The following is a 24,175-nucleotide window of genomic DNA, read 5'->3' as shown; positions in this document are numbered from 1 at the left end:
ATATTATTCCCCACCCGTCTTGTTATTGACTTGATTTTTCACAAGCTCACATTACACTCACAGGAAATCATCAACAGGTAATTATCACCCTCGTTCCAAGGTCAAATACACTGTTCTGCCCTAACTCCAAGCCCGTTTTCTACCTTTCATTTATAGCCACAACTCTTAACTAACATCCCCAATGCAATACACCATATATAATAGCCATAATTGCACACTTTAACCCACGCACTAACGTCTATTACCATACATTTTATAACCCCACACAGCCGCCTCGGTACGAATACCAGATTTAAATGTTCACTTTTTGGCATTTGTGCGTGATTTACTCGAACAAAAACATATAACAGGCAACTCGACAGTACAGCAGGTAACTCGTTATACACTGGGAATATTGTATTCGTTGTTGTTACAGCTTCACTTTTTGGCATTTGTACGTGTTTATATTTATTAAAAACATATAGCAGGCAACTCAATAGTACAGCAGCTAACTCGTTATATACTGTGAATATCGTTTTTGTCCGTTGCTAAATGTTTACTTTTCGGCATTTGTACGTGATTATCTTTTATAAAAACATATAGCAGGCAACTCGACAGTACAGAAGGTAACTCGTTATGCACTGGGAATATTGTATTAAAAACGTATAGCAGGCAACTCGACAGTACAGCAGGTAACTCGTTATGCGCTGGGAATATCGTATACGTCGTTGTTAAATGTTCACTTTTTGGTACTTATACGTGATTTACTTAAGGCAACTCGACAGTACAGCAGGTAACTTGTTATGCACTTAGAAAATCGCATTCATCGTTGTTAAATGTTCACTTTTTGGCATTTGTACGTGATTTACTTTAATAAAAACATATAGAAGGCAACTTGACAGTACAGCAGGTAACTCGTTATGCACTTTGAATATCGTATTCACCGTTGTTAAATGTTCACTTTTTGGCATTTGTAAGTGATTTACTTTAATAAAAACATATAAAGGAAATGATCAGGAGGGGCATGGCTGTGTCCCCCAATATTTTCCTAATGTTTCTGTATTGAGCGCCCCAATTTTTATGAATATTGTATTATTTGTCTTTGCTATAGCTTTCTTTCTATTGTATTTGCACAATTTTAACATTAGTAGATATAGCGGACATAGTACAGTGTTGCTGTATTATATCTACTTTCCAACATGATTAGGGGGTTTGGTATTTGGTATTTGGAGTTTGGTACTGGTGTTTTAAAATTTCAAAATAAGTTTGCGTCATGGAGTACTTGAGAAGTAATTCTTGTTTCATTTCTTTTTAAAAAAAGATAACTCCTTCGCACGTTTGTGCTTAATAGCGTATTAAGGTTTCTCAACCATCCATTGTTAGTGGGGCTGTCAGGGGCTGAGAAACAACATGGGCGAGGTTGGTCCTTTTCGCAAATCCTGTTGTAATTGTGTATCTTCTGGAGGACCTTGCTGCAGATTGTGTCGCAGATTCGGACCACAGGCTCCAATCACTGGTCAACCTGAAGAAGGAAAGTAAGTTTCCTCTAAACGTCGTTATTAGTGTATTACTGTTACATGCTATGGAGGATGACTTGCGTATTTATAATGATTATGAAATGAGATTTATAGCCTAATATTCTACTTCTATTACATATCCAATCGAGTAGTCTTCTGGTTTTAATTTACGGTAGTTTCTTCTAGGGATTTTGCATTAAACATAAATGTTAAAAATAGATTACCTTCTTCTTGATCCATATTGATAATCAATTGTTGCATCGCTATAACGAACAAAAGAAAGCTCCCCTGTAAATAGGAATGAATACGTAAGTGGAAACCTGAAAAAATAATGGTTGGTTTATAGAAAATTCACTTTTACGGCAATGAAATTTCGCCACACTTGTATAATAAATGAGAAACGAGAAAAATAGTTCCGATAAAAGCATTCAATAATTCAAAAAAAGAAACCAAACAGTAGGTTTCTTTTTGTATAAATGCATTTTTAGTTTATTTTCTCTTTACTGTTTAATGCCGACCAAACAACTTTTCGGCAAGAAAATTAGATTTTCCATCGTAAATTAACAGTTGCGCTTGGAATCTGACTCGGGGTCCCCGAAAAGTTTTTTTTTTTTCATTTGCAAATAACAAAACTTATCTTCAACGACGTTATATCTTGTAAGGAAGGATGATGACCGACGAAGCTCTGATTTTGGAAGAGTTTGTATCTTTTAAGAAGGATGACGCGAAGGCTCTGACCTTGGAAGAGTTTGTCTCTGTAACAGCTGTCCACGGTTGCCCACTGACTTCTATGTAACAGCTGTCCACGGTTGCCCACTGACTTCTATGTAACAGATGTCCACGGTTGCCCACTGACTTCTATGTAACAGCTGTCCACGGTTGCCCACTGACTTCTATGTAACAGATGTCCACGGTTGCCCACTGACTTCTCTGTAACAGCTGTCCACGTTTGCCCACTGACCTCTGTAACAGCTGCCCACGGTTGCCCACTGACTTCTATGTAACAGCTGTCCACGGTTACCCACTGACTTCTATGTAACAGCTGTCCACGGTTGCCAACCGACTTTTATGTAACAGCTGTCCACGGTTGCCCACCGACTTCTATGTAACAGCTGTCCACGGTTGCCCACTGACTTCCATGTAACAGCTGTCCACGGTTGCCCACTGACTTCTATGTAACAGCTGTCCACGGTTGACCACTGGTTTTTATTTAATAGCTGTCCACGGTTGCCAACTGACTTCTATGTAACAGCTGTCCACGGTTGCCCAATGACCTCTATGTAACAGCTGGCCACGTTTGCCCACCGACTTCTATGTAACAGCTGTCCACGGTTGCCCATTGACTTTTATGTAACAGCTGGCCACGGTTGCCCATTGACTTTTATGTAATAGCTGTCCCCGCTTGCCCACTGTCTTCTATGTAACAGCTTGCCACGGTTGCCCCCTGACCAAATTATTACTTACTTGCACTGTAGCTCGACTCATTTTCTGGTTTGTCGGGAGCTCCGTGAAACACGTCCGCACGCTTTGAAGTCTTGACTCGACTGATTTGATTGACATATTTTGGAGCTTTCCTAGGGAGCTCCCTTTTATAGTGCGCGTGCGTGTTTAACTTTTCCGATGGTCCGTCCCTTATAGGTCTACTGCTTGCCAAACAATTTCTGACCGTTTTTTTGTTACCCTGTCAAAAAGCGATAGGTGAACTGAACAAAATGCTTTGAGCTAATTAGTATAAAATATTTATTTATAAAAAAATAATATGTTTCGTTAGTTTGCGTTACTTGCCGTGTTGCCGGGTGACAATACTTTTCTTGTTTGACAGGATGACCTTTTTTCATAAACAATAATATATAGATTTAGGCATCGCCTAATAGCGGAGCTCCGAACGCCCAAATCTTTGCTTATTTTGCTTAATAATTTAAGAAATATTAAATAATATTATATTTCTGTTTTTGGCGATGTCAACGATTTCACAGATCACGCGACCAACTTGTTATACCACCTTCGCCCCACTCTTGACATCTACATGACACATAACAAGTTTAGTTGTCATACGGTGTTTCGGCATCAGGTTACGTGACCATCTCATTGCACCACACTTGAAACATACATGACACCTACCAAGTTTGGTTGTCGTACGATGTTTTTTTCATGAAATATGTATATCTTTATATTTTGTTGACGTAAGCATATTTTTGCGTGTGTCATTGATGACGTCAACAATCACACGGCCACTATCCCGATGTCTTATAGATATGACATCGGGATAGTTTTGCTGAAAGTGACGTCACACATCACGTGACCATATCTTGGCACATACATGACACCTACTAAGTTAGGTTGTTGTTTCTTCCACGAGATGTTTTTTTATTATAATGACGTCAGCATATTTTGCCTCTAGTGACGTTATTGATGACGTCACAATCACGTGACCATATTGGAGCAATTTCTTTGACATCTACATGACAACTGAGTTTGGTTGTCATACGATGTTTCTTTAATGAAATATTTTTTTTTATTTTGATGACGTCAGCATATTTTTTTGCTTCTAGTGACGTCATTGATGACGTCATAATCACGTGTTCATATCGAAGCAATTTCTTTGAAACCAACATGACACCTCGAATTTGGTTGTCATACGAGGTTTCTTTAATAAAATATTTTTATTTTAATGACGTCAGCATATTTTTGCTTCTAGTGACGTCTCTATCACGTTCATCCCATTCACGACACATACCAAGATTGGTGGTCATGTTTCGTTCATGAGATACGGATATTTTATGTTTTATGTTCCGCATTGTCAGCTTTTTACTTCTGAAGGTCCGACGAAAACCATATTAGAATCCGAGGGCCATCCGCTCTAAATTATCAATCACATCCTCAAAGAACTCCAAATAGATACTTTCAATATTTTTCGTGTTTACCGTTTAAAATCACCGGAACCAATGCGGCTTTAATAAAATCGGAATAGTTTTGCTGACGTCACAAGTCACGTGACCATATTTTTGAACCCCTCGACACAAACATGACACCTGGCAAGTTGGTTATCATACAATGCTTTTTAGGGACGGACGGACGGATATCGCGTCCCGAAAACTCGAGTCGATGGGTTACCAATATTTGCTACCATATTTTTGGGATATCCGCTATCACTTGCTATTCTACTTACTTCGTAAAAACAAATAAAACAACAACAAAATTGCTTAGTCGATGCTTTTATTGGCATAACATGATTCATACATGATATATCTTTACACAGAGCTCCAAAACTGCGGCGCTCAAACTTATCGTCAGTTAGGCATAAGAAGCGGTCCGTGGGACCGCTGACTCGCAGTGTGACGGATACTACTGTTTTGGGAAACACTAATTCCAAGGCAGGCGTCCATTCTCATCTTGTATTCACCTGCAACGAGACATACGGTGTCGGATTAAAAGCTATCCCTAAAACCTACCCTAAAATCGATAGCGTCGATTTTACAACACTTTTAAGTGAGAACCATTTAAAAAAATGTTTCTCCATGCGATCCCTGAGGGCGAGTTGTGTGCTTTAGCGCGCACCCGGGATGGTGTGGGGGTGGGGATGTATGCTAGCGGGTTTAGGGGTAGCGAGTTCACTCACGATATCGTCGATCTTGAGAATGCTCCTCACGGTCTCGGAGGCGAGTTGCACGGCACTAGTGGATACAAGGAGAGGCTGAAGCACATTCTCCTCCAGGATGTTGGTGATCGTACCCTACACACAAGAGCACAGTTATTTCAACTTTCAATACATCGTTTTAGGTATACAGGGTTCAGAGTTTTATGATCTTGTTATGCAACTCCCGCAGCACGAGACGGAAAATAGATTCGTTTGTTTACAAGCTCTAGATTCCAGAATAACTCGCAAAATATCGCATATCGATCACGCGGACGACTTTTGCTTTTTAAAACCAAATGTTGATGACATTTTCTGACAGGCTCACCTTTCGCACGTTGATTCCAGCAGTCACCTCACCCTGCGCATGCCTATTCCTGAGCTCGGTTACCGTGGCAATGGGGTTGAGGCCCGCATTCTCGGCCAGCGTGTATGGGATGATCTCAAGCGCCTCGGCAAATGCACGCACACAGTACGCATCCATGCTTGTCAGGGTCTGAGAGTACTCAGCCAGACGGAGGGCGACCTCGATCTCCGGCGCACCGCCACCAGCAATGAGCGCCCTGGAAAGGAAAACAGATTTCGGGTCACATAGCTTGGATACCATAGGCTTGTCCTCTTTAGAGGCCTGTGGCGGTAATTGCTGGTTGTGGTATAGTTTGAACAAGACATAGCCCACTAGCCAGCACAGTGTTCCTTGCACATTTACGTGCCGCATTCCCCATGGTGCCGAAGTTTCTCTCGGTCTGGAGCGGGCTAGTTAAACAATTCAGTGGGAGCTGCACTGACCAAGCAGGCTTGGAAATGCTTGCGAGCTTAGCTCAGAGTCAGACTGAAAGAATGAATTAGCGTAAAAAAAGGGAGTAAAATCTACACAAGTCTGTATAGAGTAAGTGTCAGAAAAATGTATTTTATGTTTGCTATCTTCCACGATCGCAAATGTATGTTTATGATATAGGATATGTTGTACATTTTGAAAAATGTGTTTCCTTGAGGCTTTTGAACCTTCAAGCAATCCTACTTGAGCTCAATCTATACATCTAATGTGATTGCTGGTGATCGTTTATGTGTTGAAAGTATTAATGCAAGTAGATTAGAATGTTACACTTGGGGGGCTTTCTCTCCTGTTGTGTAGTATCTGGGTCTTCACCTTTCTTCACTGCTACATACCTCTTCTTGACAAGGCAGCGTATCACACACAGAGCATCATGGAGTGATCTGTCAGCCTCTTCTAGAACAAGCTTATTTGAACCACGTACTAGAACGCTCACAGTGTTACCCGGGTTAGATACACCTGTGATCTGACAGGAGACAAGACCAAAACAGGAGACAAGACCAAAACACAAAATTAAAGAATGCTTAAGCATGTGTTACCAGGAATAGATACACCATGTTTGAATAAATCAAAACCCCAAATATATGTAGTAACTGATAGTTGGTTGTCATAAAATCATCATCATCATTATTTTAATCATTATTATTATTACATCATATACTATTCTAAACAAGAAGTAATATATACCTTGACCACCTTGCTGGTCCCTATGGACACCTCTTCCACGAGCTCAGCACTAGCTATCATTATTATTACATCATATACTATTCTAAACAAGAAGTAATATACCTTAACCACCTTGCTGGTCCCTACGGACACCTCTTCCACGAGCTCAGCACTAGCTATCATTATTATTACATCATATACTATTCTAAACAAAAAGTAATATATAAATTGACCACCTTGCTGGTCCCTATGGACACCTCTTCCACGAGCTCCGCACTAGCTATCATTATTATTACATCATATACTATTCTAAACAAAAAGTAATATATACCTTGACCACCTTGCTGGTCCCTATGGACACCTCTTCCACTAACTCCGCACTAGCTATCATTATTATTACATCATATACTATTCTAAACAAAAAGTAATATATACCTTGACCACCTTGCTGGTCCCTATGGACACCTCTTCCACGAGCTCCGCACTAGCTATCATTATTATTACATCATATACTATTCTAAACAACAAGTAATATACCTTGACCACCTTGCTGGTCCCTACGGACACCTCTTCCACGAGCTCAGCACTAGCTATCATTATTATTACATCATATACTATTCTAAACAAAAAGTAATATATACCTTGACCACCTTGCTGGTCCCTATGGACACCTCTTCCACGAACTCCGCACTAGCTAGCATTATTATTACATCATATACTATTCTAAACAAGAAGTAATATATACCTTGACCACCTTGCTGGTCCCTACGGACACCTCTTCCACGAACTCTGCACTAGCTATCATTATTATTAAATCATATACTATTCTAAACAAGAAGTAATATATACCTTGACCACCTTGCTGGTCCCTATGGACACCTCTTCCACGAACTCCGTACTAGCTATCATTATTATTACATCATATACTATTCTAAACAAGAAGTAATATATACCTTGACCACCTTGCTGGTCCCTACGGACACCTCTTCCACGAACTCCGCACTAGCTATCATTATTATTACATCATATACTATTCTAAACAAGTAGTAATATATACCTTGACCACCTTGCTGGTCCCTACGGACACCTCTTCCACGAACTCCGTACTAGCTATCATTATTATTACATCATATACTATTCTAAACAAGTAGTAATATATACCTTGACCACCTTGCTGGTCCCTACGGACACCTCTTCCACGAACTCCGTACTAGCTATCATTATTATTACATCATATACTATTCTAAACAAGTAGTAATATATACCTTGACCACCTTGCTGGTCCCTACGGACACCTCTTCCACAAGCTCAGCACTAGCTAGCATATCAGGGTTGAAATGGTCCAAGCTGGCAATGGGCTTGCATCCTATGCTCTGCAAGATAAATACACAATACATAGATTCAGGCAATGCTCTACAATGGGCTTGCATCCTATGGTCTGCAAAATAAATACACAATACATAGATCCAGGCAATGCTCTACAACTCCATTAGGGCTTGTAAAATGTCCTGAAAAAGATAGTTTGGTGTTCCGATGAGGTCAACAGGCTTAACTATGAAGTACAGTAAAAACTTATAAAGGGTTCCTTAGGTAGGAGTGGAAGAGTAACAGCCAACAAAAATATTTGAAGAAAACATCATACAAGTACAAAGTTTGAAGAGAGATGAGGAACTGGTGTGCATGTGACACATCTCTGATTGACATTCATGCCTCTCACACATACAGGGTGGCTACAGTGGCATCTGCCAAACAGTACAGCATACTGTATGTAGCACAAATACCCACCTTGCAAATAAACTCAATCTCATCTCTTTCTATATCTCTCACAACAAGAATCTTCATCTTTGAGAGGAAGTGTAGAGCAAGATCATTCACAGCATCCCTGAAAAGATAAGACAAAAATAAAGACAAATACCTCTCATATCTGCCCTTTTACATAGGAGAATGGCCTCATAAAATTAAAATAAACTAGTCATCATCATGATGATTTATTTACTGAAACACATCACACACAAAATTTAACATCATGCCTACTTGTAACTGTTAGTTAATTGGGCTGGTTCATTAATTGGTGAACATAGCATCATAACTGGTAACTTCATTATACTGTTTTACAATTGGGAAATATACTGAATGAAAATTCAATATCACTCTGCTTATCAAGTTGTGACTGAACTATGTACACAATTGACATGAATAGGGCATTCCTGGTATAACCATGCACTTACACTCTACATGGAAACCTACCTCTACTATTATCAGGCAGCGTGTGTTTGGCTAGGTGCAAGCTTAAAAAGGTGTGTGCTGTATCTGATAGTTGAGGTAGGGTTCTGTTGTAATGCATGTGCAAGCGTGCACTTGGAATGGCCTATTGAAAAGTATATACATGACCTACCTTAGAATAGATTTCTGTATTAGGAGAACATTACATCCTGCCTTCTTGATTTTCTTGCAGATTTCCAGGATATATTGACGCTCTTCACGAAGAACACGGTCCATTTGGGCATAGTCACTGACAATCACTTGGTTTTCCATCTGCAATGATAACACAGAAGAGTCAATTGCACAGGTGATTGTAATCAGCAGATCAATAGGGTGAAGTCCAATGCAAATTCAAATTGCAAGAGCAAGATAATTCTATGCAATCCAAAGTAGAACATTTTGCATGCTTATTTTTAGTTTCATAAAAAGAGCTGTGTACATTCAAACTGATCCCTGTACGATGTAGGACAGAAATCAAGAGACTCCAGTCTGTTTTGGGATCCTGTACAATGTAGAACAGAAATCAAGAGACTCCAGTCTGTTTTGGGATCCTGTACAATGTAGAACAGAAATCAAGAGACTGGAGTCTGTTTTGGGATCCTGTACAATGTAGAACAGAAATCAAGAGACTCCAGTCTGTTTTGGGATCCTGTACAATGTAGAACAGAAATCAAGAGACTGGAGTCTGTTTTGGGATCTTGTACAATGTAGAACAGAAATCAAGGGACTCTAGTCTGTTTTGGGATCCTGTTCAATGTAGAACAGAAATCAAGAGACTCCAGTCTGTTTTGGGATCCTGTACAATGTAGAACAGAAATCAAGAGACTGGAGTCTGTTTTGGGATCCTGTACAATGTAGAACAGAAATCAAGAGACTTGAGTCTGTTTTGGGATCCTGTACAATGTATAACATGAATCAAGAGACTCGAGTCTGTTTTGGGATCCTGTACAATGTAGAACAGAAATCAAGAGACTCGAGTCTGTTTTGGGATCCTGTACAATGTATAACAGAAATCAAGAGACTCCAGTCTGTTTTGGGATCCTGTACAATGTAGAACAGAAATCAAGAGACTGGAGTCTGTTTTGGGATCCTGTACAATGTAGAACAGAAATCAAGAGACTCCAGTCTGTTTTGGGATCCTGTACAATGTAGAACAGAAATCAAGAGACTTGAGTCTCTTTTGGGATCTTGTACAATGTAGAACAGAAATCAAGAGACTGGAGTCTGTTTTGGGATCCTGTACAATGTAGAACAGAAATCAAGAGACTCCAGTCTGTTTTGGGATCCTGTACAATGTAGAACAGAAATCAAGAGACTGGAGTCTGTTTTGGGATCCTGTACAATGTAGAACAGAAATCAAGAGACTCAAGTCTGTTTTGGGATCCTGTACAATGTAGAACAGGAATCAAGAGACTCACGTCTGTTTTGGGTGGTGAGATGCAGAACTGAATAAGTCCAATCTTGGCTTTCTCTACTTGGGAGATGCCTCCAGCAAGATGAGATATCTTTTGTTGTAGGACTAGCCCTTCAACTAACTCAGTATCCTCCACAGTGCCGCTGAAAATACGAAATATTCTCATTTGGTTTGTATTCTTGGACCCTGGTATTGGATCGAAGCTTTCAGTTGAAGTTAAAAACAGGTTCATGCCATTGTTGCCACCTAAATAGTAACCTAGTAATCCGAGTAGTAGACAATAGTTTTAAACTCTCTCCTAATGATTTCCAACAGCTCAATTACCTTCTGGCTTCATTCATTCTGAATCATTTAAGCAATTTTTTTAAAACTTGTAGCTATAAAGTCCATGTCAATAAAACTATGATTTCCAAATCATGGTTTGCTAACTTTCTTTAAACTTTGCCATTGGTGGCCAATTAAAACAGAAAGAAAACTGCAATAGTTCATCTGAATTCTAGTTGTGGGTTTCATGTGGGTTTTGTCATATTTTTGTATCATTATTGTTGAAAATGTTCTATTTATATCTAAAAGGGAGTAAAAATCACACAGAAGACACATCAATTGTACTCACCCAAGTTTTTTCACTATTCTGATGTCTCTTAGGTCAACATTATCAACAACAGATGGGTTTATAACTTTAAGAACAGCATCTACTGAAATGGGAGCTAGAAGATTGGAGTATTGAGAAACAACCTAAAAATCAAGAAAAAACACATATTTACTAAAATTAGTGAATCTCAGAAAATTCCACCTGTATTACTTTTTACAAATATTGTAGATATTATCTGATTGTTTTTTACAGATAACTGAGCAAACTAAAAATAAACTCTGTCCCCCAATAAGGTGCCTGCTTTGCCATTGGCATAAAAAGTTTGACGTAATGTATATCTCAAACACGACCTGACAGAAAGACATGACATGACGCTTCAGAGAAGCCCATTTCACATCTTATCAGGCAGAAAATTTCTCCAAGTACTTAGTAAGTAATAGCAAACAAAAAAAAAACACAATTGTGACTTTTTAAATTGATGCAACTTTTTGTAAAGTGTCATTGAGCTTTTTGTCCCTAAGCCCATACATAGTGCAAGGATGATCAAGAAAAAAAGCCAAAATCTGGGTATGTGCATTTTTGCCTCACATTATTTGTGTTTTGAAAATCATTCTGGAATACAAGGAAACGATGGTCATTGTGAGATATTGTCTTCTTTCTCTATCTCGAATTGCACATTTTCCAGGTTTTTCTGTCATGTCCTCAAACACACATACTGGAACTGATTCAGTTACCTTGAAGTTTAGTGAGGTTGTTGCACTTTTTAGAAGAGACTCTCTGTCTTTTAGGGCGAGAGGTACATAGTGGAACTGATTAAGTTACCTTGGAGTTTAGTGAGGTTGTTGCACTTTTTAGAAGAGACTCTCGGTCGTTTAGGGCAAGAGGTGTTGACATCCCACTAAGGATCTCCACTGCTTTTCTTGACGCAAGTTCAAATGACTCGGAAACAGTTGTGGGGTGAATTCCTTAGGATAATATAACAAAAATGTTTCTATAATCATTGCCAAATTACCTTGACTGTGAGGAAAAGTTTCTAAACAATGTTATTTTACCTCGACCATTTTTACCTGCGTATAATACGCACCCATGTAAAGCTGTTATTCTCATGGTTGAATGTTTGTATTTTTACATTGAACATCAAAATGCGAGCTTGTTCGTTCACAGCAATCTTTTCCATTTTTGACAAGGTGCGGAGGGACTAGGTCAAGTAAATTCCAACATGGCAGACAACAAGAAAATTGTTAAGAAAGCATAAATAATTGCTGTTTTTCTAGCAAGTTTTTTTTGGCCTATTTCCTTACAGAACACATGATGAGGAAATTTAAAAGATACTCTTCATTGGGAATAACTTTTATTATTTTCAAGCAACTTTGTGACTGTTTCTCACCCACAATGGGATTTTAATATATTTTCGCTTTTAATTACACTAAGAGCAAAAGGTCCCACATATAATACAGACCTATTTTTCAAGGTCATTTTGGGAGTAAAAAAGCATATATTGTATAGGGGCAAATACAGTTTATTGTTTCCTCTAAAAAAGTCATAGCTAGCTATATCATATATAGGCAACATTGATTTTAGCTGAAGGTGAAGCACTTTTAAATATTATTGCTATAAAAAGCAGAGTTATTCATTGGAAATTGTTGTATTAATTAAGAAAAATACATCCCCTGTTCCCCAGGGGTTATTTTTCTCACGAGTGAAACATTAGAGGGAAATACCCCTGGGTTTCCCAGGGAAAACCAGTATAATCGAGGCGTTCCTACCTCTTTCTAAAAGTTTAGAAACCAGTATAAGCCAGTATAATCGAGCCGTTCCTACCTCTTTCTAAAAGTTTAGAAACCAGTATAAGCCAGTATAATCGAGGCGTTCCTACCTCTTTCTAAAAGTTTCGCTGCTGCGTTCAGCAGACTGCCGGCGATGACCACCACAGTAGTTGTCCCATCCCCAGCCTCTATGTCCTGAGCTTTGGATAACTCAACGAGCTTAAAACAGAAAGTTATTATTGACACATGTGCATATTCCAGGAAAAGGTGAGAAACAGCAGGTTATGACATTATTGCTATCAATATACACTCTTTTTTTATAAGAACGTCTAATTTCAAAATAAATCAAGGCTCATTAGGAGGAAAATTACACAATTGATCATAGCAATATAATATTTAAGGTTGTTATTAATGAACACAATTTAACACTGGAGTTTAGAACACATCAGACTAAAAAAAAGCCATATTTTGCTGCTATCTGAGCCTCGGCATGTTCTTAAAGTTTGGAGAATCTCAGCCTGGATGTTCTTATGAAAGGTTCATAAAAAAAGAGTGTATGGGACAACGTAAGCTCAAGCTTTAGCCTGTGTACTTCCAGTTTTCTATCAGCACACATTATCTTGACAGGTTAAAATGGCAAAATGCTGTGATTCAAAATTTGTGAGGATAGTTAGACAGTAGCTGTGGAGCATTGTCATCTCACAATATAAAATGTCTCCAAACATTTTTCATGTGGTGGGCTAAAATACCTTATTACATTTGTATAAACATATACAGTTATTGAGTAAAATTAAAGTTTAAGGGGTACTAAAATCAGTGTTTGTAAATCCCTCGCAAGGAAGAAATCACTTACCATTCTAGCAGCAGGATGGAGGACCTGCATCTGCTTGAGGATGGTGGCACCGTCATTTGTGATAGTCACATCTCCATTGCCACCCTGGATCTGTGGACATAACACCATCAAAGTCATGCTGTATAGTTTGTTATAACACCATCAAAGTTATGCTGTATAGTTTATTATAACACCATCAAAGTCATGCTGTATAGTTTATTATAACACCACCAAAGTCATGCTGTATAGTTTATTATAACACCATCAAAGTCATGCTGTATAGTTTATTATAACACCATCAAAGTTATGCTGTATAGTTCATCATAACACCATCAAAGTCATGCTGTATAGTTCATTATAACACCATCAAAGTCATGCTGTATAGTTCATCATAACACCATCAAAGTCATGCTGTATAGTTCATCATAACACCATCAAAGTCATGCTGTATAGTTCATCATAACACCATCAAAGTCATGCTGTATAGTTTATTATAACACCATCAAAGTCATGCTGTATAGTTCATCATAACACCATCAAAGTCATGCTGTATAGTTTATTATAACACCATCAAAGTCATGCTGTATAGTTTATTATAACACCATCAAAGTCATGCTGTATAGTTCATCATAACACCATCAAAGTCATGCTGTATAGTTCATCATAACACCATCAAAGTCATGCTGTATAGTTTATTATAACACCATCAAAGTCGTGCTGTATAGTTTATTATAACACCATCAAAGTCGTGCTGTATAGTTTATTATAACACCATCAAAGTCATGCTGTATAGTTTATTATAACACCATCAAAGTCATGCTGTATAGTTTATTATAACACCATCAAAGTCATGATGTATAGTTCATCATAACACCATCAAAGTCATGCTGTATAGTTTATTATAACACCACCAAAGTCATGCTGTATAGTTCATTATAACACCATCAAAGTCATGCTGTATAGTTCATCATAACACCATCAAAGTCATGCCGTATAGTTCATCATAACACCATCAAAGTCATGCTGTATAGTTCATCATAACACCATCAAAGTCATGCTGTATAGTTCATCATAACACCATCAAAGTCATGCTGTATAGTTCATCATAACACCATCAAAGTCATGCTGTATAGCTCATCATAACACCATCAAAGTAGTGCTGTATAGTTCATTATAACACCATCAAAGTCATGCTGTATAGTTCATTATAACACCATCAAAGTCATGCTGTATAGTTTATTATAACACCATCAAAGTCATGCTGTATAGTTCATCATAACACCATCAAAGTCATGCTGTATAGTTTATTATAACACCATCAAAGTCATGCTGTATAGTTCATCATAACACCATCAAAGTCATGCTGTATAGTTCATTATAACACCATCAAAGTCATGCTGTATAGTTCATCATAACGCCATCAAAGTCATGCTGTATAGTTCATCATAACACCATCAAAGTCATGCTGTATAGTTCATTATAACACCATCAAAGTCATGCTGTATAGTTCATCATAACACCATCAAAGTCATGCTGTATAGTTTATTATAACACCATCAAAGTCATGCTGTATAGTTCATCATAACACCATCAAAGTCATGCTGTATAGTTCATTATAACACCATCAAAGTTATGCTGTATAGTTCATTATAACACCATCAAAGTCATGCTGTATAGTTCATTATAACACCATCAAAGTCATGCTGTATAGTTCATTATAACACCATCAAAGTCATGCTGTATAGTTTATTATAACACCATCAAAGTCATGCTGTATAGTTCATCATAACACCATCAAAGTCATGCTGTATAGTTTATTATAACACCATCAAAGTCATGCTGTATAGTTTATCATAACACCATCAAAGTCGTGCTGTATAGTTCATCATAACACCATCAAAGTCATGCTGTATAGTTCATCATAACACCATCAAAGCCATGCTGTATAGTTTATTATAACACCATCAAAGTCATGCTGTATAGCTCATCATAACACCATCAAAGTCATGCTGTATAGTTCATCATAACACCATCAAAGTCATGCTGTATAGTTCATCATAACACCATCAAAGTCGTGCTGTATAGTTCATCATAACACCATCAAAGTCATGCTGTATAGTTCATCATAACACCATCAAAGTCATGCTGTATAGCTCATCATAACACCATCAAAGTCATGCTGTATAGTTCATTATAACACCATCAAAGTCATGCTGTATAGTTCATCATAACACCATCAAAGTCATGCTGTATAGTTCATCATAACACCATCAAAGTCATGCTGTATAGTTCATCATAACACCATCAAAGTCATGCTGTATAGTTCATCATAACACCATCAAAGTCATGCTGTATAGTTCATCATAACACCATCAAAGTCGTGCTGTATAGTTCATCATAACACCATCAAAGTCATGCTGTATAGTTTATTATAACACCATCAAAGTCATGCTGTATAGTTCATCATAACACCATCAAAGTCATGCTGTATAGTTCATCATAACACCATCAAAGTCATGCTGTATAGTTCATCATAACACCATCAAAGTCATGCTGTATAGTTCATCATAACACCATCAAAGTCATGCTGTATAGTTCATCATAACACCATCAAAGTCATGCTGTATAGTTCATCATAACACCATCAAAGTCATGCTGTATAGCTCATCATAACACCATCAAAGTCGTGCTGTATAGTTCATCATAACACCATCAAAGTCATGCTGTATAGTTCATTATAACACCATCAAAGTCATGCTGTATAGTTTATTATAACAGCATCAAAGTCATGCTGTATAGTTCATCATAACACCATCAAAGTCATGCTGTATAGTTCATCATAACACCATCAAAGTCATGCTGTATAGTTTATCATAACACCATCAAAGTCATGCTGTATAGTTCATTATAACACCATCAAAGTCGTGCTGTATAGTTCATCATAACACCATCAAAGTCATGCTGTATAGTTCATCATAACACCACCAAAGTCATGCTGTATAGTTCATCATAACACCATCAAAGTCATGCTGTATAGTTCATCATAACACCATCAAAGTCATGCTGTATAGTTCATCATAACACCACCAAAGTCATGCTGTATAGTTCATTATAACACCACCAAAGTCATGCTGTATAGTTTATCATAACACCACCAAAGTCATGCTGTATAGTTCATCATAACACCATCAAAGTTATGCTGTATAGTTTATTATAACACCATCAAAGTTATGCTGTATAGTTCATCATAACACCATCAAAGTCATGCTGTATAGTTCATTATAACACCACCAAAGTCATGCTGTATAGTTTATCATAACACCACCAAAGTCATGCTGTATAGTTCATCATAACACCACCAAAGTCATGCTGTATAGTTCATCATAACACCATCAAAGTCATGCTGTATAGTTCATCATAACACCATCAAAGTTATGCTGTGAACTGTAGCTGTTAACTTAGTTCATAACATGATAAAATTAATAAAACGTAGCTGTTATCAGTAAGATGGTGCATAAGTCCTGGCTAAATGCAGGAACATGTTTGTCAAACACAGTTTTTGAAGAATGTCTCTGTGTATAGCCATCAACAAAGCAAGCGAAAAAGGGCTTTTTCAATAGCCTCTGATGTTTGAACAAAATGAAAAAGGATTTTGGACATTTAGCCAGTCAATGTTGAGTAAGAGTTTGAAATTCCCATTATGCAACTGTGATCTGAAATGTAATATCAAAAAAGTGTGCATGCTTATGATAAATCAAAGGCTCTCTTAGCCAACTAGTGAATGCAAACGTATTTTCCTAGTTATGTTCTTGTGTGCATAAAAGATATACAAGATAGTGAACAAAGCATGAACACATTCAAGATGCTGAGAGTACATAAAAATGTCCTTATGTCTTTTCTTTTCGATGTCATGACACACCAAGAAAAGTATAATTAATTATTATCATAAAAAAGAAAAAAAAAACACATTAGCGCCCTCAGTTCGAATCGAACCCCGGAAGCTGCGGTCATAGACCAGTGTTCACACCGCTAGACTAACGTGCCTGAGTTGACCAGTAACACAAAATTGTTATTCGATGAAGAAGCGGGGGCCATATGTTTGTACGAGTTTTGTTTGATATTTAGTTTAGTTGATTGGGAAGAATTGTGAAAAAGTAATTTGGGGAAATCTATCCTCTTCTATTTTGTCCTATGGACATAGGCTTCTTTCTTAATACCCTGCGACAAGAGACCCAGCTAACAGATCCTTTACCTTATGTTTCTCGGACTTAAAAGTTGCAGTTTTATTAGCCGCTCTTCCAGCACAAATTCAAACAATCAAACGGGAAAACCTAGAGACTCGAATCAGCAAGTACTAAAAGAAAGAGAATTAAAAGCTTTGCTAGCATTTTAATTGTTTTGTTTACAAAATAACAACTTGAATTGGACTGAACCGTAGAAGATAGATTGACGTAGGTGCCGAAGGCGCATGCGCATGCTCAACCCACATGGAAGACTTTTCTGAAAATACTAACTTATATATATATATTACGGCTTTACAAACAAATGACTGTACCGGTCACCGGTCGATCCCAACGCCATTTTATGCCATTCGCTCCTATACCGCCCTGAAATGCCTGGTGGGAAAACAACCTAAAAGTCATATTTGCCTATACCGCCCTGTACCGCCCGCACGAGAAAAAAACCTCTAGCTCCCCTCCCCGGCGAGTAAAGCTTTTGAAAATTCAGCTGTAGCATGACAAAAAATTGACCAATCAAATGAGCTCTTTTGCGCATATCCTAGCAACCGAACAATAGAACCATGCCTTGTAGTGAAATCACTTGTCTCTCGCGACCGCCATGTTGAATAATATTTCCATTATTTTCTCGCTTGGTAAAGGAAGATAATTAGAAAACCTGAAATGAAAGCTCTAGAGAGGATAATTACAGCCCATGAGAGGATCGTTTTGTTAAAAAATGATGGGAAACAGTGCGTAAAGACATCAGAATTCAGGCGGGATTCTGACAGCGAAATCTAAATTTTGGAGTCTCACAGTTGAGATTTTGCCGTGTTTCACTAGAGGCAGAACACTGCCTCTAGTCTGGTAAGAATGAATTATCTACCCACTAAAAGTCTGCTGTATGGATAAAGGCTTCTTATTTTCGTGAAAAGATCTGTATAATGATATTTAGCTAAACCAGGCCAGGGTGAATTAAAAAAATTGACGACGTGTGAATTTACATGGTTGCTCTCATCACAAAATACTTCATTTCAGGAGGTCAAAATGGTACAAAAATAACCTTTACTGGATCACATTACATCTGCTAGGTAACAAGGATGCCACAAAGGGTTTTTTAGATATATTAACTCGAATATTTTGCATGTTACTTAGCTTCTTTGAGAACGATAGACTTGACTAACAAAATCTGTGCGAACGATTTGAATCAATTCTATATTCCTCCGTTCTTGGTAAATAAAAATTAAGGAAAATCAAAAATTAAACAATACTTTTGGTTGATTGTACATTGAAGATGTTGTGAACTGATTACAAGTTTAGGAAATCCACGGAAAGCACTAAGATTTTGTTCTCTAAACATAAAACTGATTTAGAAAGGTCAACCGCCACTGTGTTCAGAACATGCACTTTGAAACCATTAAACTGTGGTTGATAAAATGTCTTTGTTTTAACAAGTCTTGAAATCTTATCTGTGGAATAAACTTGTGTAATGCATTCAGGGATACTGTTAGTACATTTATTTATAATATTGTATTGATTTGTGTATTTATTAAAAAAGAATTTTGTCAAAAGAAGTTGTGTTTTGTTTCTTTGTGTTCACTAAATTGAACAAATTTAAACTAAAATAAACTTGATAAATAATAGTCTAGTTTTTATATTTTCCTAGTTGTTTACAGATTAATTTGTACACCATCAGATTCCTTGTCTTTTAGTGAATAAGATGCACTATTTGCTTTTTTGTAATATTGTCTCGCAATTTACTGTGCATATGTGCTTTGCTTTCTGCAATGTGTTCTGCTTTCTGCAAGAGAATTTGCAAAAATATTGTGAAAACTCCCAGGGAGAGGGTGAATCACGCGCACTATTATCCCAGGAGTGAATGGGTCATAGTATTAAGCTTTAACCGGAAGTTGAACACCGGAAGTTTACAGGATGACCTAAGGATTGCTGTTTTGCAAAAGCACAGAAAGACCATAAAAAGTTTACGGATTAGTGATCCAATGGTCGAATGATGGACTGACAACAGAGTCCCCACAATAACTCGTAATGCTTCGCATTCCCGAGTTAAAAAAGGGTATTTGAGTTTAGAAACATGCCTGCAAGGGGGTTTGATTTCACTGTTTCACAAACATGTCGATATGTTCAGCCTCTAAGTGTTATGAACATCCAAGTGTCTGGATACTAGAGAACGCATGCCCAAATACCAGGAAACTTTTATAATTTTGTAAAATTAGCCATATGAATCATATTTATCAATCCAAAACCCTGTAGCATTGTTAAGAAATTAAAGGCGATTCTGGTGCATGAAGTGTCACTATTTGCAAAGGCTGGGCACTTGGAAAAATTTCGAGCAAATGAACCTCACGGGAGCGATTGTCAAAACAGTACAGTGCTTTGACAATACAACATGGATTTGAATTGTTAAACAAGATTCATATGGCTATTTTTTTTTAAATATAAAAGTCGCCGGGTATCTAGTATTTGGGCATGCGTTCATGGCTCTCTGGTATCCAGACACTTCGAATAAACATTGCATGCAAAATTGGCAGGTGTTTAACTCCAGAGAAATCATAGACACAGGTATGTAACAGACAGATGAATCATACGTGAAATAATACACAACATTTTTCATATATCTAGAGGGATCACAGGTTAATGGAACAAGTTTAAGGCGCAAACATGAGATACTGGCTTCAGAACACAATAGTACAATAATTGTTGCCTTGACATCAAAATGTCAAACGCCGTACAACATTACTATCTGTACAATACACATAACGAAAAAATGACAGATAAACGCCCTTTACGACTTTGATGTTGAAGAAAGTAACGAAACTACTAGCTAAGGCAACGAGACAATGAGAGTTTTACCCTAGAATCACATAGGCTTAAGTTATATCGACAAAACACGTGTGATTTCTCGTATCTGTCAAAAATTCCGACACCGACTTACCATTTTATCCATGCCTTTTGGGCCAAGACTAGTACGAATAGCATCTGCCACAGCTAGAAAACAACGAAAAGTTTATCAGTCGACATTGTACTTGCCGGAAAACATCATACATGAGCAAATTATTTCGGCCCTCACATACCCTTCGCAGCAGTTATATTGGTCATACGAATTTCTTGTGGCTTCTCCTTGTCTTTGAAGGCAGTTTTATGGGATTGATTTCTTCCTGCTTTAGCTTCAGGCATCTTGAATATATTTTTGGGTTATCCCTTGATATAATTTTGGGTAGTGAGAAGATAGATGGGTTTTGAAACCGAGGATGATTTTGGATTTCAAATCCTGCCGAAGTGGTTTTTTGCAGCTAGACACCGGCACCCAAAATGGCGGCTTGAGTCCACGGTAACACCTTACTGCCAGCGGTAGATTTAACTATAGTTTGCGCAAGCGTGTATGAAGGAACGCCTGCTTGTTTCATACAGTTCAACTTAATTTTGAAGTAAAATATAATATAAAGGCCATGTAGAAAAATGCCAGAAGATCTAAGAAAATCAGACACGGTATGACCCTGCGATTTTTTAATTGAAAGTATTTCTTTTCTTATAGCTTAAAGGAATAGTGAAAAAGATCCAAACCTCTTTCCAGGAGACCACATATATTAGTACTCAGCTGGTGATAAAAAAGCTCACAAGGTTTTTTTTTAATTATTTAGATCCCCAAAAATCCCAGACAAAAATTTATGTTGTTATGTTACTCCCCACGGTGCTAATAAGCTTACTTTTCCTGGTGGGGATCGAGATAAAAAGATGTCTCATCACATTGAGTCCAGTATTGACAATTGGGGCTTAGGGTTTCTGATATTTTAATTTATTTTTTTTCTAAAACATGGAACCTTAAAATGATACACATTTTGTAGCTGGTAAGTCGTAAAGCCTAATTATAAACACCTTTCATCTTTAGGGCATATAATTTTAATAAGTGTGCATTACCATAGAAACCTACCTCAACTACAAGAATGCTGCACATGCTTTTTAAGCTTGCAACAAACGAAGCTTGTCCTGCATGACGGTAGTTGAGGTGTGTTAGTGTTTAGGTATTTTGGTTTCTGGTTTTAATTTTCCTTCACTTCACTTCACTTTAATAAATTGCGCAACCTATTGTACAATATGTCAGTGCGCAGCGCAGTCCTGAGTCTAAAGCCCAGCGTGGAAGGCCTCTGGGCAGCCTCTCATGTCAATTACAGACTGTGGAAGGTTGTCCCACAGTCTCAGTGCACAAGGCAAAAAACTATATTTATATATGTCAGTTCTAGCGTTAGAAATAGTATAGAATTCAGCTTCCCTGTACCAATAGAGCAGGCATAGTCTTCCCGGCAGTCTTGTGTATCTTGGGCCTAAATTACAGCATAACTTTCTTGAGAGGCTGACACAATGACTGCATTCTCTTTTATTGCGTTTACCTAATTCATTCCACATCTTTCATTTTACTTCAGTCATGTTTGTAAAATTTGAAAAGTTAAACCATTTCCATTTTTTTGTTCTTATTACTCATCTTAATTATCTTTTCTTTTCACAGAAAAATGATCAGACGACCTGGGAAAAGATCCAGATCCCCTATGACCCTGATTGTCTGAGCTGTAAGATCGTTGGCATGGTGACACTGTATGGAGCTGGTGCATTAGTTCTAAGTTATGTGCCAAGAGTGCCAAAGACCAACCCTGCAGGCAAGGTCGCCATGGCTGCATTTGGCATAAGTAAGGGAGAAGGCATATTATAGAAAAATAGAGAGAACAGGAGGGGGGGGGTGTGGTTACACATTTAGAGGACCATTTTCTCTTAGTTATCTTGGCCTAGCTTGGAGGGGGGGGGGGGTGGTTACACATTTAGAGGACCATTTTCTCTTAGTTATCTTGGCCTAGCTTGGAGGGGTAACTCTTTGTCAGTACTATATCTTTTGTTTGTTTGTGTGGTCCTTCATTGTGAGTAGTACCTGGTCTTACCTCTTGATGATAAAACTTGTATTAGAACACATGTAAGGCTACTTTACATTTTCAAGAGCTCTATAAAATACTCCATTCATGTTTTAGGGACTTTTAGTGGGGTAAGGGGGGTGGTTGAATTAAGTGTACCATCTGTAATTTTTTCTATGTCCCCCTTGAAGCTGTTTCTCCTGAACCCCCCCCCCCCCTACCTAAAGGTCATTTTCCAATCACCCCCCTCACTGCACGCCTCACTGAAACCTCGACCGTTAAAAGACAAAAGAATCTATTAGAATCCGAGACATTTAACAGGCCATCCGCTCTAAATTATCAATCACATCCTCGAAGAAACTTTCAATAGACACACTGCTTTCAATATTTTGAAATATTTTTCGCATTTTCCGTTAAAAAATCATCTGAGATTGTTACGTAATCGACCGGAAGTAGACTGGTGACAATGCGGCTTAAAATCTTTGTTTTTGTATTTAGTATACATTGTTCCAAATGTTGAAATGTGTGAAATCTTTGGCACACTATGTTGGAGATTGACATGGATTTCAATCTTTTCCAACTTTTCTAAAGATGCAATCAACTTTGCATAAAAATATTCGCTGTAGCTAAAAAGTGTGTGTTTTTGTCCCTCCCCCCATTCTTTCTGTAATTTTTTAACCCCTAAACCCATTTTTTTTTCTTCCCCTTTTTTTCCACCACCCCCTTCTCCCCGCTAAAAAATGAACGGTATCTTACTGTCATACATTAAGCATTTCTGTGCATGCATTTATTTATTCTTTTGCTATTTTCTAACTTTTATCGCTTTGTGAGTTGCCACTGTCTGCACTAGATTGCACACCATCCCCCTTATCCTTGTTTTATTTTGTGTACAATGTACCACTCCCCCCCACTACCCCCTTTCACCGCATTCCCCTTCACCCAAGGTGCCATGCTACAAACACCAGCCTTATATAAACAGTCTGTCTGAAAATCGGTTAAATGCTGAGGTCTGTGTTCTCTTTATATCTCCCACAACAATCACCAATTTGAAAACACAGAAATGTTTATCTTATTTTTTAACTGAAAGACTTTTGCATTCACTGCATGTCAAGGACATCAGTACAACCCATCACAGAAATGTCCCATGTTTCCTTTCAAGCGTGTTACAGCGTCTGTTCTAATCCTTGTCCCACAACTGAACACATTTAGAACACATAAGATGTGCGCAGGCTTAATTACTCACTGACTGCAATCTCTCTGCTTTCAGGTTTATTTGGAGTTGGTACAATGCGGTTTTTTGTCAAGTGAAGAGGCATACAGAAAAAAAACCGCCAAGGAGAAATAAAAGGGATGTGATAATATTGTAAATAAAAGACATAATCCATATACTGCTTATTTTATCTTATCCTGGGTACCAGAGGCTCCGAGCTTCGCGGCGACAACGATTTGAGTTTTCAAATTTCATTTCGAAATTTGAAACCGATTTTTTTGTACTGCGAAAAAAAAAATTGTCTTAAACCGGAACCGGAAGTGATGAGTATACAA

The 24,175-nt window shown here is 37.8% G+C and overlaps 2 protein-coding genes across 2 annotated transcripts; one reads left to right on the top strand and one right to left on the bottom strand.

Annotated features, from left to right (window-relative positions):
* Positions 1 to 4,695: 4,695 nt before the first annotated feature.
* On the bottom strand, positions 4,696 to 21,071 carry LOC5500603 (T-complex protein 1 subunit delta). The gene is made up of 14 exons (XM_048729723.1): positions 20,807 to 21,071; positions 20,668 to 20,720; positions 13,519 to 13,608; positions 12,776 to 12,884; positions 11,722 to 11,864; positions 10,921 to 11,042; positions 10,312 to 10,450; positions 9,027 to 9,166; positions 8,417 to 8,513; positions 7,897 to 8,004; positions 6,301 to 6,431; positions 5,459 to 5,693; positions 5,116 to 5,229; positions 4,696 to 4,899 (listed from the first exon to the last, which is right to left on the bottom strand). Exons 1-14 carry the CDS (start codon positions 20,907 to 20,909, stop codon positions 4,885 to 4,887), a joined length of 1,599 nt encoding a protein of 532 aa, XP_048585680.1. The 5' UTR covers positions 20,910 to 21,071; the 3' UTR covers positions 4,696 to 4,884.
* Positions 21,072 to 21,113: 42 nt separating this feature from the next.
* On the top strand, positions 21,114 to 24,016 carry LOC116605482. The gene is made up of 3 exons (XM_048729725.1): positions 21,114 to 21,221; positions 22,237 to 22,414; positions 23,898 to 24,016. Exons 1-3 carry the CDS (start codon positions 21,192 to 21,194, stop codon positions 23,936 to 23,938), a joined length of 249 nt encoding a protein of 82 aa, XP_048585682.1. The 5' UTR covers positions 21,114 to 21,191; the 3' UTR covers positions 23,939 to 24,016.
* Positions 24,017 to 24,175: the final 159 nt, after the last annotated feature.

This window comes from Nematostella vectensis, chromosome 7 (assembly GCF_932526225.1).
Source record: "Nematostella vectensis chromosome 7, jaNemVect1.1, whole genome shotgun sequence".
NCBI classification, from domain to species: Eukaryota; Metazoa; Cnidaria; class Anthozoa; order Actiniaria; family Edwardsiidae; genus Nematostella; species Nematostella vectensis.
Note: the sequence above shows the minus strand (reverse complement) of the source record. Positions and strands in the feature narration are given on the sequence as shown.

What these genes read in the sequence shown, in the direction of transcription:
- LOC5500603 (XM_048729723.1), bottom strand. Translation starts at nt 20,909, where the DNA reads ATGCCTGAAGCTAAAGCAGGAAGAAATCAATCCCATAAAACTGCCTTC. An exon ending in TCCATCCTGCTGCTAGAATG is followed by an intron (nt 12,885 to 13,518) that starts GTAAGTGATTTC and finishes TTCTGTTTTAAG; the next exon opens with CTCGTTGAGTTATCCAAAGC. An exon ending in AGAATAGTGAAAAAACTTGG is followed by an intron (nt 10,451 to 10,920) that starts GTGAGTACAATT and finishes TCGTATTTTCAG; the next exon opens with CGGCACTGTGGAGGATACTG.
- LOC116605482 (XM_048729725.1), top strand. Translation starts at nt 21,192, where the DNA reads ATGCCAGAAGATCTAAGAAAATCAGACACG. An exon ending in ATCTAAGAAAATCAGACACG is followed by an intron (nt 21,222 to 22,236) that starts GTATGACCCTGC and finishes TTCTTTTCACAG; the next exon opens with AAAAATGATCAGACGACCTG. An exon ending in CATGGCTGCATTTGGCATAA is followed by an intron (nt 22,415 to 23,897) that starts GTAAGGGAGAAG and finishes CTCTGCTTTCAG; the next exon opens with GTTTATTTGGAGTTGGTACA.